Source organism: Borostomias antarcticus (assembly GCF_949987555.1).
Source record: "Borostomias antarcticus genome assembly, chromosome: 6".
NCBI classification, from domain to species: domain Eukaryota; kingdom Metazoa; phylum Chordata; class Actinopteri; order Stomiiformes; family Stomiidae; genus Borostomias; species Borostomias antarcticus.
Window position 1 is genome coordinate 16,790,950 of NC_140239.1, and position 15,192 is coordinate 16,806,141.

The following is a 15,192-nucleotide window of genomic DNA, read 5'->3' on the forward strand; positions in this document are numbered from 1 at the left end:
GGCACTACGCATAACCTATTAGTACTCCACTTATATCACAGCCAAATAGTCTACTACAGTGAAGGCGCACTGTCCACATTAGTCCCCCTCACACATCGTCTCAAAAATGCACCGAAAAATGCCTGGGTTCAGTGAGTTCGCTGACTCGTCGTGACCACGCAAACCCATTTCACACTTCCCACAGAGTTTAATAAAAGTGATCAGCCTCCCCAGAACATACCGATTCTCCTCGGTCTGTTTGTTGTGCTCCGCGATGGAACGGCGAAACGCATCATCTAGTTGTGCCTGGACGTTGAGCTGCCCCAGTAACCCAGCTTCATGGCACAGTTCAGATGGGACGCAGAGCTTTCATGCTTCGCTGTTCTTTCTGACAGATTTTTAATGTCTTTGAATCCAGACAATGCCCAAACAGTCTCCACCAAAAAGAATACAAGGGAAACAGAACAGCGCACTTTTCGAGGTGCTAGCAGTTAGCCACTTCTTTTTCTCAAACCATTCCTGTTTGAAGGTACGGGTTACCTTATCTCCAGCCTGAAGCAGCACCAATTCTTCTGGTCGTGTGGCCCTAAACGTTTTATTTCCAGTTTCTCTTCAAGTTTCAATGTACTAAACCGCACATTCAACAAATAATCTACACTATTCATTGTTGCATCTGAAAACACTTTTAATTTCTACAAAACTTTAGCTAGCAGCATTGGCTAACGTAGATCGACATCGACAATGACCCAGTAGTTCAACTTTGATCAACGTTGTTTTATTATTCCCTGGCTAAACATGTTGCCAGGTAGATTTCGTAGGGGAAGAGACTTTTCTGCACCTCCACCCAATTAAATCTGCGTGATATTTTTTCACATTACTCCCGACCACGCTCACATTGTCGCTATAGCAACAGTAGGGGAGAACGCTTCGGTGCCCCTCTGCCGAGTCAGAGCAGTCTGTGACACACTCATACAAAGGGATTTACTGCAAAACAGCACTATACATAGTGTTAGTCAGGTTTATTATATTTATACATGCTATTTTCATTTTCACCACTGAATCACTATTTTGTATTAATTATAAAATAGATTTTTCCGAAACAGTTGTAGGCTAAGATGCATCTTGCACAACAGCGCCACCTGGTGGGGCACTGCCCCACCTGCCCCTAATGTAAAATCGCCACTGAATGTAATGCTAAAAATGATAAATCAACCAATCACAGAGCGCCCTTACATTGGAGAAAAATACTTTACCTCAATTACAATTATTGCGCTCGTCTGTGGATGGTTAAATCTGCTACGCTGCTCCAAAATGGACCGCTTTCTCAACAGACCATCATCCTTGGCTAGTTCGGTGGCTAGCTCAAGTGAAGCGAGGCAACTGACCAGCATAAAACCAGGAAACATGCTCGAAAACATGACAAAACCTTCCTAGAATTATTGTGGCTTTTACTAGCATAATCGAAAACAACAAAACATCAAAAACTAAAATTAGCAAGTTTATACGTGGCAACACCCCTATCACTGAACCACCTCTGCTGCCTGTGCCTCCCCCTCTCTCACTCACTCTCCGTCCCTCCCTACCTGCAGCCCCTCCCACCCTCCCTACAGTCTCCCAGACCAGTGGTTCTCAAACCTTTCAGCCTTACATCTGTTCAATCGCATGTTAAGTAGCCTAAGTGTAGCATGTTGTCAGAGTGTTGTCAGTAGTCTAGTCTAGGACATCAGTGTTCAGTATATCAATACATATTGGACATTAATATCCTATCAGTTGCTGTAAAAGAGAAAATGTTCTTTCAATTTGCCTCTTTAAAGTATAATCAGTCATGCTCTGGGCTTATTTGACAGCAGAGTTGTCAGTCATGCTTGCAGCCTATTGGACAGCAGGGTTGTCAGTAACCCTGGCCCCTCCCCTGCAGGCGGGACTTGGTGGGTGTGGTGGAGCCAGTGCCCCGAGATGAGAGCTACTGTGACCCACCAGCCCTGTTCCATGTCTCTGGAGACTACTCCTTCATCAGGTAGACCACACACATGCACACGCACACGCACACGCACACACACACACACACACACACGCCTTTATAACCCCACCCCTTTTTAACCCCACCCCCCTGGTTACTTCCTGTCTATGTGTGTGATCGACAGGTATTTCACCAGAACCATTTACCAGTTCCAGTTCCAGAAGGCTCTGTGCAATGCATCTGGTCATGATGGACCCTTGTTCAAGTGTGCCATCACAAACTCCCACCAGGCCGGGAATAAGCTAAGGTATGATTCATTAAGCACCCAAGGCATGATGCTATGTCATGTTATGTCAAGTTACAGTATGCTGTGTAAAGTCATCATGTAATGTAATGGTTTGACAGGTTATGTCAACTTTATGACGTTATGCTGTCATGTCCTCTTGCAGGACGATGTTGGAACTGGGGAGGTCCAAGTCGTGGACCAGGGCTCTGGAGCAGATGTCTGGGACCATCAAGATGGATGCTGAGCCGCTATTGGACTACTTCAGCACCCTTCACACCTGGTTGAAGGAGCAGAACAGGTTGAACAACCAGCAGCCGGGCTGGCAGAGCGCTCCAAACCCCTGTGAGTACTCACTGGGTTGTACAGTATCTCAATACTGTGAATTAGTGTTCTCTCTCTCCGTCTCCTCTTTGGTCTCCTTTCCACTCCTCTCCTTTCCTTGTCTTCTCTCCTGTATTCTATCCCATTACACTCCCAATGATTGCTTCTGTCCTGGTCCTGACTGTAGCGTGACTGTATCCCCAGATTCTGAGTTTGCCTTCAAAGTGAGGCTGAGTCTGAAGGCAGCCATGGGAGACGATGCAGTGAGTATGCCCACCTGACAGGGACCTCCACACTGAGATCTGGTAGTAGTAGTAGTAGTAGTGGGTAAAAGGATATTTATTGTTATCCACTTTAGAAAGAAAAATCTATCTATCCATCCATCTATTTATCCATGGATAAATCTCTCTCTCTCTCTCTCTCTCCCTCCCCCCATCTCTGCCCCCTCCTCCCACCACCAGTACCCCTGGAACTCCAATGAGATGTACCTGTTCAAGAACAATCTGGCCTACGCCATGAGGCAGTACTACACTACTCACCAGAACACCACCACCCACTTCACGTTAGTACCGCCCATCTGACTATCGGCTGAATAACTCATGCAATGAATGAATGAATGAATGAATGAATGAATGAATGAATGAATGAATGAATGAATGAATGAATAAATGAATGAATGGACCTCACCTGGCAAGTCCCTCAGGGAGAGCCTGTGTGCTGACTGGCTAAGATGTGGATGTCATGTCCTTATTCACCAGGTCAGAGAACATCCACACCTATAATCCCAAGACCAGGATCTCCTTCTACTTTGTGGTCACGGATCCTAGCAACCCCACCATGTACATACCCAAGGCCGAGGTGGAAGCTGCCATACGGTAAAATCCCATCCCTACATGGTACAGCACTAATATGGTAATTATGGTTTAATTTAAGATCCCATTCCTACAGAGTACAACCCCAATATGGTATAAGATAATATGGTATAAGATAAGATCTCATCCCTACAGGATACTGTAGTGGGAGTTCTGATAATACCCACTTGCCCGTGTTATCAATTTACTTCTGCACAGTGAGATGAATCAATGAGACTCAAACATAATTTCTTCCTAAGTATTTTTATAAGATTTACAAACCGGGAGACTCCAAAAATAAACGCGTTCAGACAAGGCATTTATCTATTCCCTCGCACGCTAGGCGGGGGCCACCATTGTGCTATAATACAATCAGATGATCATTAAATCAACACAATAGTAAAACGTGCATTTACTCAGAGTATCTTAAAAAACAGGAAACTTCTCTGAACAAACAAGACCTATTCATGGAATACAGGATAAGGCTAGCAGTCAACATCCCAGCAAGCAGGGAATGTTCCCACAACATTCCCAACACGTTCTGCTAATGTTCATATTTTTAGAACATTCTTAGAACAAATGATTGCTAGCTGGGATAGTGCTAAAATGTCATTGAGATCCAGCAGTACAGAGCTTAAGTACAGTGTATCCAGAAAGTACTCACACCCGTTCACTTTTTCCACATTTTGTTATGTTACAGCCTTATTCCAAAATGGATTAAATTATTTCTCTCAAAAATCTACACACAATACTCCATGACAAAGTGAAAAAAGGTTAGTTTTTTTTAAATACATTTTTGCAAATGTGATTTTTTTTTTATACATGTACTGTACGTACTGTAACAGACCCTTTACTCACTACTTTGTTGAGGCACCTTTGGCAGCGATTAAAGCCTCAAGTCTTCTTACAGTAGATATGCCGCTACAAGCTTGGCACACCTGTATTTGGGGTAATTCTCCCATTCTTCTCTGCAGATCCTCACGTTCTGTCAGGTTAGATGGGGAGCATCCCTGCACAGATATTTTCAGTTCTTTCCAGAGATGTTCAATCAGGTTCAAGTCTGGGCTCTGGCTGGGCCACTCAAGGACATTCACAGACTTGTCCCGATACCACTCCTTAGTTGTCTTGTCTGTGTGCTTAGGGTCACTGTCCTGTTGAAAGGTAAAGTCCTGAGTGCTGTGGAACAGGTTTTCATCAAAGATCTCTGTACTTTGCTCTGTTCATCTTTCCCTCTATCCTGACTAGTCTTCTAGGTCCTGCCGCTGAAAAACATCCCCACAGCATGACGAGGCCGCCACCATGCTTCACTGTAGGGATGGTATTGGCCAGGTGATGAGCGCTGCCTGCCTTTCTCCAGACGTGACGCTTGGCATTCAGGCCAAAGAGTTCAATGTTGGTTTCAGCAGACCAGATAATCTTGTTTCTCATGGTCAGAGAGTCCTTTAGGTGCCTTTTGGCAAACTCCAAGCAGGCTATCATGTGCCTTTTACTGAGGCTTCCGTCTACCATACTACCATAAAGGCCTAATTGGTGGAGTGCTGCAGAGATGGTTGTCTTTCTGGAAGGTTCTCCCATCTCCACAGAGGAACACTGGAGCTTTGTCAGAGTGACCATCGGATTCTTGGTCACCTCCCTGACCAAGGCCCTTCTCCCCTGATTACTCAGTTTGGCTGGGCAGCCAGCTCTAGGAAGAGGCTCCAAACTTCTTTCATTTACAAATGATAGAGACCATTGTGCTGTGCGGGACATTTTTTTGTACCCTTCCCCAGATCTGTGCCTCAATACAATACTGTCTTTGAGGTCTACAGACAATTCCTTTGACCTCATGGCTTGGTTTTTGCTCTGATATGCATCAACTGTGGGACCTTAAACAGACAGGTGTGTGCCGTTCCAATAATGTCCAATCAATTGAATTCACCACAGGTGGACTCCAATCAAGTTGTAGAAACATCTCAAGGATGATCAGTGGAAACAGGATGCACCTGAGCTCAATTTTGAGTGTCATAACAAAGAGAGTAATGGCGCGTTCCAGGCAACCCGTAACTCGTGTTTTTCCGACCTCCTACACGTGAAAATGCTCTGGAATGGCAGTCAAACCCGTAACTTCCCACCCGTGAACTCGTACAGATCGATGTACTCCCAGTTGCCGGGTGGGAAGTTACGGGTTTGACTGCCATTCCAGAGCATTTTCACGTGTAGAGGTAGGAAAAACATGAGTTACGGGTTGCCTGGAACGCGCCATAAATACTTATGTTCGCCATATTTTTATTTATTTATTTTTAATACATTTTCAAACATGTCTAAAAACTTTTTTCACTTTGTCATTATGATGTATGTGTGTAGATTGATGAGAAAAAAATGAATTTAATCCATTTTGAAATGAGGCTGAAAAGTAACAAAATGCACACAAAAAAATGAAGGGGTGTGAGTATTTTCTGTGTGCACTATACTGTAGCATGCATGTACTTCTTGAATATAGGTCGCATAATATAGTAGTGTACTGCATATCAGTTATTTTAATAACATACAGCATAATAAGTCCTTTAATAATAATTTTTCAGAAGGGTTTTACACATATATGGAAAAAGTTCACTACAGTACGGCCCTATGGTAGGCCTAATGTGAGATAAGCTTAGATCCCATCCATACCAAGAACACTTCTCTTTTCTCTCTATCTGGTCATCTTGAGGATCTACTGGTCTTTATCCAGTACTACTACTCTGAGTCCCTGACCCTGTCCTGAACCATGCCTTCCCAGGTTGTCTCGTGGTCGTATCAACAGCGCCTTCCAGTTGGATGATAACACGCTGGAGTTTGAGGGTATCCTAGCAACGCTGGCCCCACCGGTGGAGCAGCCAGTGACGGTGTGGTTGGTGGTGTTCGGAGTGCTCATGGGAGTTGTAGTCCTGATGGGCGCCTACCTTATCATCTCTGGCTTCCGGGACAGGAGGAAGTGAGTCTGTCTGTCTGTCTGTCTGACTCCTCAAGTATCATCCAAGAATCTGTCACAGTCATACTGTAGCTTGCTTACCAGCATTAATCAACTCTTTCCACATAATGGGTGTGAACATAACATGTCTGTCTCTGTGTGTGTTTGTAGGAAGGCTGCTAACTCAGACCAAGTACCCTCCCCCCCTAACCCCTACTCCAATGGGGTGGCCAACAACACCTACGAGAACATTGAGGATGAGCATGAGCAGACAGGCTTCTGAGACATCTCCCACCTCACTTATCCCCGCCCCCCCCCACCCCCCCCCTACACACACACACCTGACCGACATGCCTTAGCAATATAGTAATAGGTGTAAATTGTGTACATGTGCTGTATAAATGTCTAATGTGTTGTAGTGTTTTTTGAAGTAGTGTTGGAGACTATAGTAGTGTTGTCTCAGACAATGTTCAGATAATGTCATTTTATTCCAAATAAGACAAATGATGAAGCAGAATAAAATGTTTTATTTTAGATTTCAAATTACGCAGTGGAATTTTCAATCAATCAATCAAAGCTTTATTTATATAGCACATTTCATACCAAGAGGCAACACAATGCGCTTTATAGAGAACAAGGGAGGTGGGTATACGACCCACCCCTACATATTCCAGAGGGAAGCAAAGAAACAGTATCACCCAGAAAAGTGAGGAGTAAAAATTCTTCCCTGACCCCTCTCAACAAGACGATCGAGCAAGCTCCAGGAGTATTTGTCTAACAGCTAAGAACATTTATAAAGCAATAAATTACATTAAATTACATTTTCAGAGTAAGAGAGGCTAAAAACATCATAGGGCCCAGATAGAGGCAGGGGTTGGGGTAGGGAGGGGGTAGGAAAAGGATACGGACCCGGGTTAGGGTGAGGGGATCTGAGCCCAGGACTGGTGTATGTCTGTGTGTGTGTGAGTGTGCCTGGGTCCAGGTAGAGGCAAGGGTCGGGGGTAGGGTGGGGGTGGGAAAAGGATACGGACCCGGGTTAGGGTGAGGGGAAGGGGGACTGGGCCCAGGTCCAGGCCTAAGCCGGATGTGGACTGATGTATGTCTGTGTGTACGTGTGTGTTAACTAAATACTACGACATCCACAGCTGACCCGGGGGTATCTATCGGACTCAGGGTCTGCAGGTGATTGTGGGGCATCCACTGGACCTGGTTAGAAGGTAGAAGAGAGGTACTAGGGAGAGGGGAGGCAGAAAACGGTTAGTAACACGCTGAGCCATAGAAGCAACACAGATATTAGAACAGAACATGCCTGTTTCAGGGCAACCAGCTTCTGTACACATCTCAATATACATACAGTGCATAGCAGGATATACACCAATGTAGGCTATACAGAGGATTCACAGTTGGCCTTTAAAATAGGAGGCTGCCTATAAAAGGTTGGAGGTTGGAGGCTGCCTATAAAATAGACCAATAAATGTTCCTGGTCTGTTTCTGTGGCAGGGATAAATATTCAACATTAATTAAATAATGTGTTGTGTTGCCAGAACAGCTAGACAACTGAACAATAATGACAACAATAACAATATCAATAATAATAATAATAATGACAATAATAATAATACTGTACACTTTATTTCAATTGCAATGTTACAAAATGCTTCACAAACAAAACACACAAAGACACATTTTTGTAAGACAAAAAATAAGAAGCACTAACAACACTATAAAATACAGTAAAAAGAGAAGAAAGTAATGTGAATAAAATAAAATACAAATAGTATGACATACAGTGAATAAAAACTATTAGTTTTTATATACAAATTTGTTTTGAGAAAAGACTTAAAAGATGGTACAGATTTAGCTTGTCTGAGACTCTCAGGCAGGGAGTTCCACAAATGAGGGGCCCGTAAGGCAAAAGCCCAGTCCCCTTTGGTCATAAGGCTTTCAAAATAACCAGGAGAGCCCTACCCGAGGATCTCAGGCTGCGCTCAGGCTCATAGGCCACTAATAGGTCTGAAATATAACTCAGAGGCAGACCATGCAGGGCTTTAAAAGTTGGCTGTAAAATCTAAAAATCAACTCTAAAAAGTACAGGCAACCCGTGAAGACAGGCAAGGATGGGAGTAATGTGGTCTTGTCTTCTAGAATTATTTAAAGGCCTAGCAGCAGAATTTTGTACCCGCTGGAGGCGAGAAATTGAAAATACAACTAGAAAGTAAATTTCCTGGAGAAAATGTGAGGTAGGCTAGCTGCTGCAGCTGTATGCAACAGCTACTGCTAGAACTACTATGGACCAGGCAATCTCCATGCACCCACCGGCGAAGACCGTGCGTCTCTAGCCCAATCAGGGGCTGAGTTGTGGGGTCTGTGGCGGGGACAGTGGCATGGTGGTGAGACTCCGCCCCCTCAGGTCAGAGCTGGTCGAGGACAGTGTACCCCTCTCCGGGCCACCTACCCGCCCGCACCGGTGAAGACCATGTGTCTCTAGCCCAATCAGGGGCTGAGTTGTGGGGCCTGTGGCGTAGATAGTGGCGTGGTGGTGAGACTCCGCCCCCTCAGGTCAGAGCTGGTCGAGGACAGTGTACCCCTCTCCGGGCCACCTACCCGCCCGCACCGGTGAAGACCATGTGTCTCTAGCCCATTCAGGGGCTGAGTTGTGGGGCCGTGGCGTGGATAGTGGCGTGGGGGTGAGACTCCGCCCCCTCAGGTCAGAGCCAGTCAGGGACAGTGTACCCCTCTCCGGGCCACCTACCTGACTCAACCGGTGAAGACCGTGTGTCTCTAGCCCACTCAGGGGCTGAGTTGTGGGACCCGTGGCGTGGATAGTGGTGTGCTGGTTAGGCTAAGCCCCTTGGGTCACAGCTAGTTAGGGACAGTACAGTGACCTCTGGGCAATTTCCATGCATCCACCAATGAAGACTGTGTGTCTCTAGCCCACTCAGGGGTTACGTTGTGGGGCCCGTGGCGTGGATAGTGGCATGGTAGTGAGCACTGAACATATTAGGCTATGATATGTCCGTGTAGCATAAAAACTGTAGGCATGGCGACGAGTTAGAAAAAGGGTAAAAATGCAAAATTAGCAGCTCAAAAGGTAGAGAGTGGGCCCATACGTTTCAATGGAGAGCGCAGTTGCCGAACAAATCGTCATACAGCGAAAACTATAAGTCACACGACTTAGATACTTACATTGTACGAATCAGCACAGTTATGGGAACGTTTCGATATATAATATGTGTATGAGCTGTTAAAACTGTAGGCATAGCGACAAGTTAGAAAAAGGGTAAAAATGCAAAATTAGCAGCTCAAAAGCTAGAGTGCGTTGTCATACGTTTCAATGAGGAGCGCAGTTGCCGAACAAATCGTCATACAGCAAAAATTGTAAGTCACACAGCTTAGATACTTACATTGTACGAATCAGCACAGTTGTGTGAACGTTTTGATGTATAATATGTGTGTGAGCTTTCAAAACTGTAGGAGTGCCAGCAGTTTACAAAATGTGTGAATATTTTCAAAGCAACAGCTGTAAAAACATAATGATACTGAACATTCCACTAGCAGTTTCAATGGCACAAAAAATAGTTTTAAAAGTTAAATTTCTAAATAAACTATAAAAAATATCTAAAATCTGAATGGATCCGTTAAAGAGCTAAAGATGATGAACATTTTAAAGTTTGAATGAAGTTTCTAGCACAAAGTATGAAGTAGTAGTTAAGGGCCAAAAAACTAGGGAGAATAATAAGAAAGAAAGAAAGAAAGAAAGAAAGAAAGAAAGAAAGAAAGAAAGAAAGAAAGAAAGAAAGAAAGAAAGAAAGAAAGAAATAGTGGGAATATCACAAGTTGGGCTAGCTTCTGCAAGCTAGCCCACCTAATAATCTAAATGAGAGAAAATAAGAGCATGTGTAGTATATTTTTATACGGTAAGAAACGACACATGAATGACCATTTCAAGGTCTGTAAAAGAAACAAAGTACCTAATTTTAACCATGTTCCTCAGCTGGAATGAAAAAACACAATCACAACAATCACACAATGCACCTCATTCTTCAATTGATAAAAAATAATTATGTCCTACAAAAGTTATTTATACAAGGCAATGGATGAACTCAGTAAAAGATGTGAATAACTTGATGAAACTAAATATTTCTGTTCACAGTTCATAACAACAAACACACCTACCTCCTCTTCACTAAGCAGGCAGCAGTAATGTACTGTATCTGCTCTGCAATCAGCTGCTTCATGAAAAACAGGTCTAACCTCACGTCATTAAATCATGTAATTGATGTGAAAACACAATAATCAATATATTCAGTTGGTATTACACATATCTACTTCTCTCTGCAATAGCAGAATAACTGAGTGAGGCTACAGTATACTTACTGTACTCATTGCTCACTCCTATCTACAGTAAACTGAACTCCGATACAGGGTTAGGGGCTAAAGGTTAAATGTTTTCTACAGGGAGTTTTGGAGGGGTTAGGAGTTATAAATTAGGGCTTAGGCTCTGATCTAGATCAGGGATTCCCAACCAGCAGGCCGTGGTCCAGCATCAGGCTGTGGCACTCTGGCTATCGGCCTGTGAAAAGTATCGGAAAAAAAAAAAACATTAAGGAAATTAAATCAATTAAATGAAATTGGATCTATATGATATCCATGATTAAATGTCATGAAAAGCTGCATCTGTATCTGACTAGTCTCGCATAGCCAGACCTATGTCCACACTTCGTTTACGCTGTGCCAGCACCGGAGACAGGTCTGGCTGGACATATTACCATTCTGCAATAGGGGGGAAATAACACAGTATTTCTTTAAACCAATCACAGTCGTCTTGGTCTATAGTCGCCAGCCCCGGACGCAGCGAGGGTGCTCTTGCAAAATAGTCTGGATCGAATCTGATTGGTGCTGAGAGAATCTCTCGGCCCGAATCAGATTAATTTGCGTCGCGTGACAACGAATGACAAGGTTTATTGCCAAAACCTACATCCGTTGAGTCAGACTAGTATCTGACCAATATGCCAATATTGACCAACTAAAATCTGAATCCTACTTTTGGGGCCGAATTGTATTTTATCTGACATGGTGATCTAAACTTGTCAGTGCACACAAGCCATGAGGATGTAGCTGTGATCCTGCTGCGACAGTTGTAAGCTATCAGTCTGAAAGCAGTCAGGAAAAATGAAGAAAGCAAGTTAAAGAACAATCACATGCTACTGCATCGGAGGCTGAGTGCAACACACTGCCAGTTTCAGTCTCCCGAATTGTCAGCCTGAGGCAGAAAAGCATGAAGCCCAGTCACAGACCCCGATTCAGAGATCAATGATTGGTGGGTAATATTCTATGCCACTTTACTAGGTTTTGTTGTTAGTCACAGTTTTCTTCGTCTGTTAGGGATCCGTACTTTGACTTGGAAGGAGTCAAACTGTGAGGCTTGTTTTCTAACAGAGGCGTTAGTAATGGTAAATGGTAAATGGACTGCACTTATATAGCGCTTTTCCACCTTAGTGGCACTCAAAGCGCTTTACAATGGCCTCTCATTCATCCATTCACACACCCATTCACACACGAATAGCGGTAGCTGCCATGCAAGGTGCTAACCTGCTCATTGGGAGCAATTTGGGGTTAGGTGTCTTGCTCAAGGACACTTCGACATGTGGACAGTCGGAGCTGGGATTCGAACAGCTGACCCTTCGATCATTGAACGACCCGCTCTACCAACTGAACTACAGCCGCCCCCCGGCAGTGCGTTGCCCTGCCCCTCCCTGTGCTCCCTCTGCGGCAATATTTGAAACATATACATGAGATTTAGATAAACCAGAGTGACTCTCAGGGAGTTGTGTTCAGGTCAGTGGTCAAGGGTTAGGGGTCAGAGGTTAGGGGCAACTTCAAGGTTCAAGGCTAGGGGGCTAGAGGTTACTGGTTTTATTCCTGATGACGAAGACGAAGGCGGTCTCCTCCTCCCCTCCCCCCATGCGTCTCATCTGGGGTCCTGACTCCCCGCTGGTGGTGGTGTGTATGAACCAGCCAGGGCAGCCGGCAGACTGGAAGCGCAGCTTCCTGGTCCTGCAGACAGCCTTCATGTAGAAGAGGAAGGGGAGGGTGTCCTGGACGTCCGGGGAGATCAGCTTCAGGTGCTGCTTCTCACAAGTCTGCAGAGACATCGGCAGGAGGTTAGAGCTAGGCTCAGAATCCACCCATACTAACGTTAGAGTTAGGCTCAGAATCCACCCATACTAACGTTAGTGTTACCGGAGTAAGAGGGCAGCATCAAATAACTAGCATTAACATTAGTGTCCGCAAATGACTATTACTAACATTATTATTATTATTATTATTATTATTATTATTACATAGGTGGGGTGGGGCTAACTAGAGTAATTATTCCTTAGTTACATCAACTAATATCACTAGCATTAGTGTTGTTACTATTACATTCATGGGGTGTCATCATCCACTAACATTACTGTAAGTACATACAGTACTACTGTCACTATTACTACTACTGTATTAGTAGTAGGCAAACTTTAAATAGATTCCATAACTGAAGCTAAGCGTGGGTCTGCTCACCTCCACGAGCAGTGTTACTCTGTCTCCCTCCTGGCAACACTTCAGGTAACAGTTGGAGTCGGTGAAGTTGAGGACCACAGGCATGCCCTGAAATTCTCTGTCCACTTCTGCACAGTCGGATGCGTAATAGTAGATGGTCATCCTCTCTGCACGCAGGACACATACAGAGACATACTATAGTAACATCACACTAACATAAACATGCAGAGACTTGGTAATATCAAGCTAAAATACAAAGACATGCTAACATAATGCTAATATACGGACACACGCTAACATCACGTTCAAATACGGAGACATGTTAACATGACACCAGAGATACAGAGTTATGCTAACATCAGGTTAACATACGGAGACATGCTAACATCACCTCAGAACAGGGACGCAGTACTAACCTGGGTTAGTCCGGGGACATATAGGGTACATTACACCAACCTGGGTTCGGAGACATGCAGGGGATGTTCCTGGGACAGGCACTCCTTAGGTAATTATGAGACAGGAAATGTTCTATGGAGACGTTCTCTCTCTCCTTCTTCTTCAGGAAGTTCTCCATTCCTCCTCTGGACACTGGGAACAAAGTGGGAGATGCAGATGTAGCACGGTGACCTGTTCAAATGATTCCATCATTAACTCTCTCTCCAATCATAACTCTCTCCTTCTCTCTCTCTCTCGTTTATGATGCAGAGAGAAGGGGCTAAGTGCCCGCAGTCAGGCCCCGAATCCTTTCCTCTAAATCGATCTTAAGGCTCAGTGGCGATTTTAGTATGGCATTTCTGGAGGGGCAGTTTTATATTATGTCACCATCACAAGAACTAAAGGTAGCCAATTAGTCTACGGTAGGTAGCCTACATCAGAGCAGAGGCTACAACACACAAAGTTAACGACACATTAACACACGCAGAGTAGGCTAATTAGACCCATAAGAGAGCGCATGCCCGGTCCAGGGTTCTGAAAGCAACAAGTGACAAGTGTGCACCCATCAGACCTGGGCACTACGCATAACCTATTAGTACTCCACTTATATCACAGCCAAATAGTCTACTACAGTGAAGGCGCACTGTCCACATTAGTCCCCCTCACACATCGTCTCAAAAATGCACCGAAAAATGCCTGGGTTCAGTGAGTTCGCTGACTCGTCGTGACCACGCAAACCCATTTCACACTTCCCACAGAGTTTAATAAAAGTGATCAGCCTCCCCAGAACATACCGATTCTCCTCGGTCTGTTTGTTGTGCTCCGCGATGGAACGGCGAAACGCATCATCTAGTTGTGCCTGGACGTTGAGCTGCCCCAGTAACCCAGCTTCATGGCACAGTTCAGATGGGACGCAGAGCTTTCATGCTTCGCTGTTCTTTCTGACAGATTTTTAATGTCTTTGAATCCAGACGATGCCCAAACAGTCTCCACCAAAAAGAATACAAGGGAAACAGAACAGCGCACTTTTCGAGGTGCTAGCAGTTAGCCACTTCTTTTTCTCAAACCATTCCTGTTTGAAGGTACGGGTTACCTTATCTCCAGCCTGAAGCAGCACCAATTCTTCTGGTCGTGTGGCCCTAAACGTTTTATTTCCAGTTTCTCTTCAAGTTTCAATGTACTAAACCGCACATTCAACAAATAATCTACACTATTCATTGTTGCACCTGAAAACACTTTTAATTTCTACAAAACTTTAGCTAGCAGCATTGGCTAACGTAGATCGACATCGACAATGACCCAGTAGTTCAACTTTGATCAACGTTGTTTTATTATTCCCTGGCTAAACATGTTGCCAGGTAGATTTCGTAGGGGAAGAGACTTTTCTGCACCTCCACCCAATTAAATCTGCGTGATATTTTTTCACATTACTCCCGACCACGCTCACATTGTCGCTATAGCAACAGTAGGGGAGAACGCTTCGGTGCCCCTCTGCCGAGTCAGAGCAGTCTGTGACACACTCATACAAAGGGATTTACTGCAAAACAGCACTATACATAGTGTTAGTCAGGTTTATTATATTTATACATGCTATTTTCATTTTCACCACTGAATCACTATTTTGTATTAATTATAAAATAGATTTTTCCGAAACACAGTTGTAGGCTAAGATGCATCTTGCACAACAGCGCCACCTGGTGGGGCACTGCCCCACCTGCCCCTAATGTAAAATCGCCACTGATAAGGCTTCAAAAACATCCAGCGAGCTTGACTACATTGATTAAACATGTTGGGGAAATGTATGTTCAAACCATAATAGGAACACCACACTCACTGAGTGTTACCTCTCTGACTTCTTGCTTGCAAACTGTGGTGCGGAGCAGATAGAGAG

At 44.4% G+C, this 15,192-nt stretch overlaps 1 protein-coding gene across 1 annotated transcript in view; it reads left to right on the forward strand.

Moving 5' to 3' along the window:
- ace2 (angiotensin I converting enzyme 2) overlaps positions 1-6,609 on the forward strand; it is a gene marked incomplete at both ends in the record, with an annotated part of 17,037 nt that extends 10,428 nt beyond the window's left edge. Inside the window, 8 exons of the mRNA XM_084440019.1 lie at positions 1,898-1,996; positions 2,124-2,246; positions 2,389-2,567; positions 2,751-2,809; positions 3,008-3,108; positions 3,305-3,421; positions 6,156-6,350; positions 6,498-6,609. Of these exons, the coding sequence (XP_084296145.1) occupies positions 1,898-1,996; positions 2,124-2,246; positions 2,389-2,567; positions 2,751-2,809; positions 3,008-3,108; positions 3,305-3,421; positions 6,156-6,350; positions 6,498-6,609 (985 nt within the window). The remainder of the gene's footprint in view (positions 1-1,897; positions 1,997-2,123; positions 2,247-2,388; positions 2,568-2,750; positions 2,810-3,007; positions 3,109-3,304; positions 3,422-6,155; positions 6,351-6,497) is intronic.
- Positions 6,610-15,192: the final 8,583 nt, after the last annotated feature.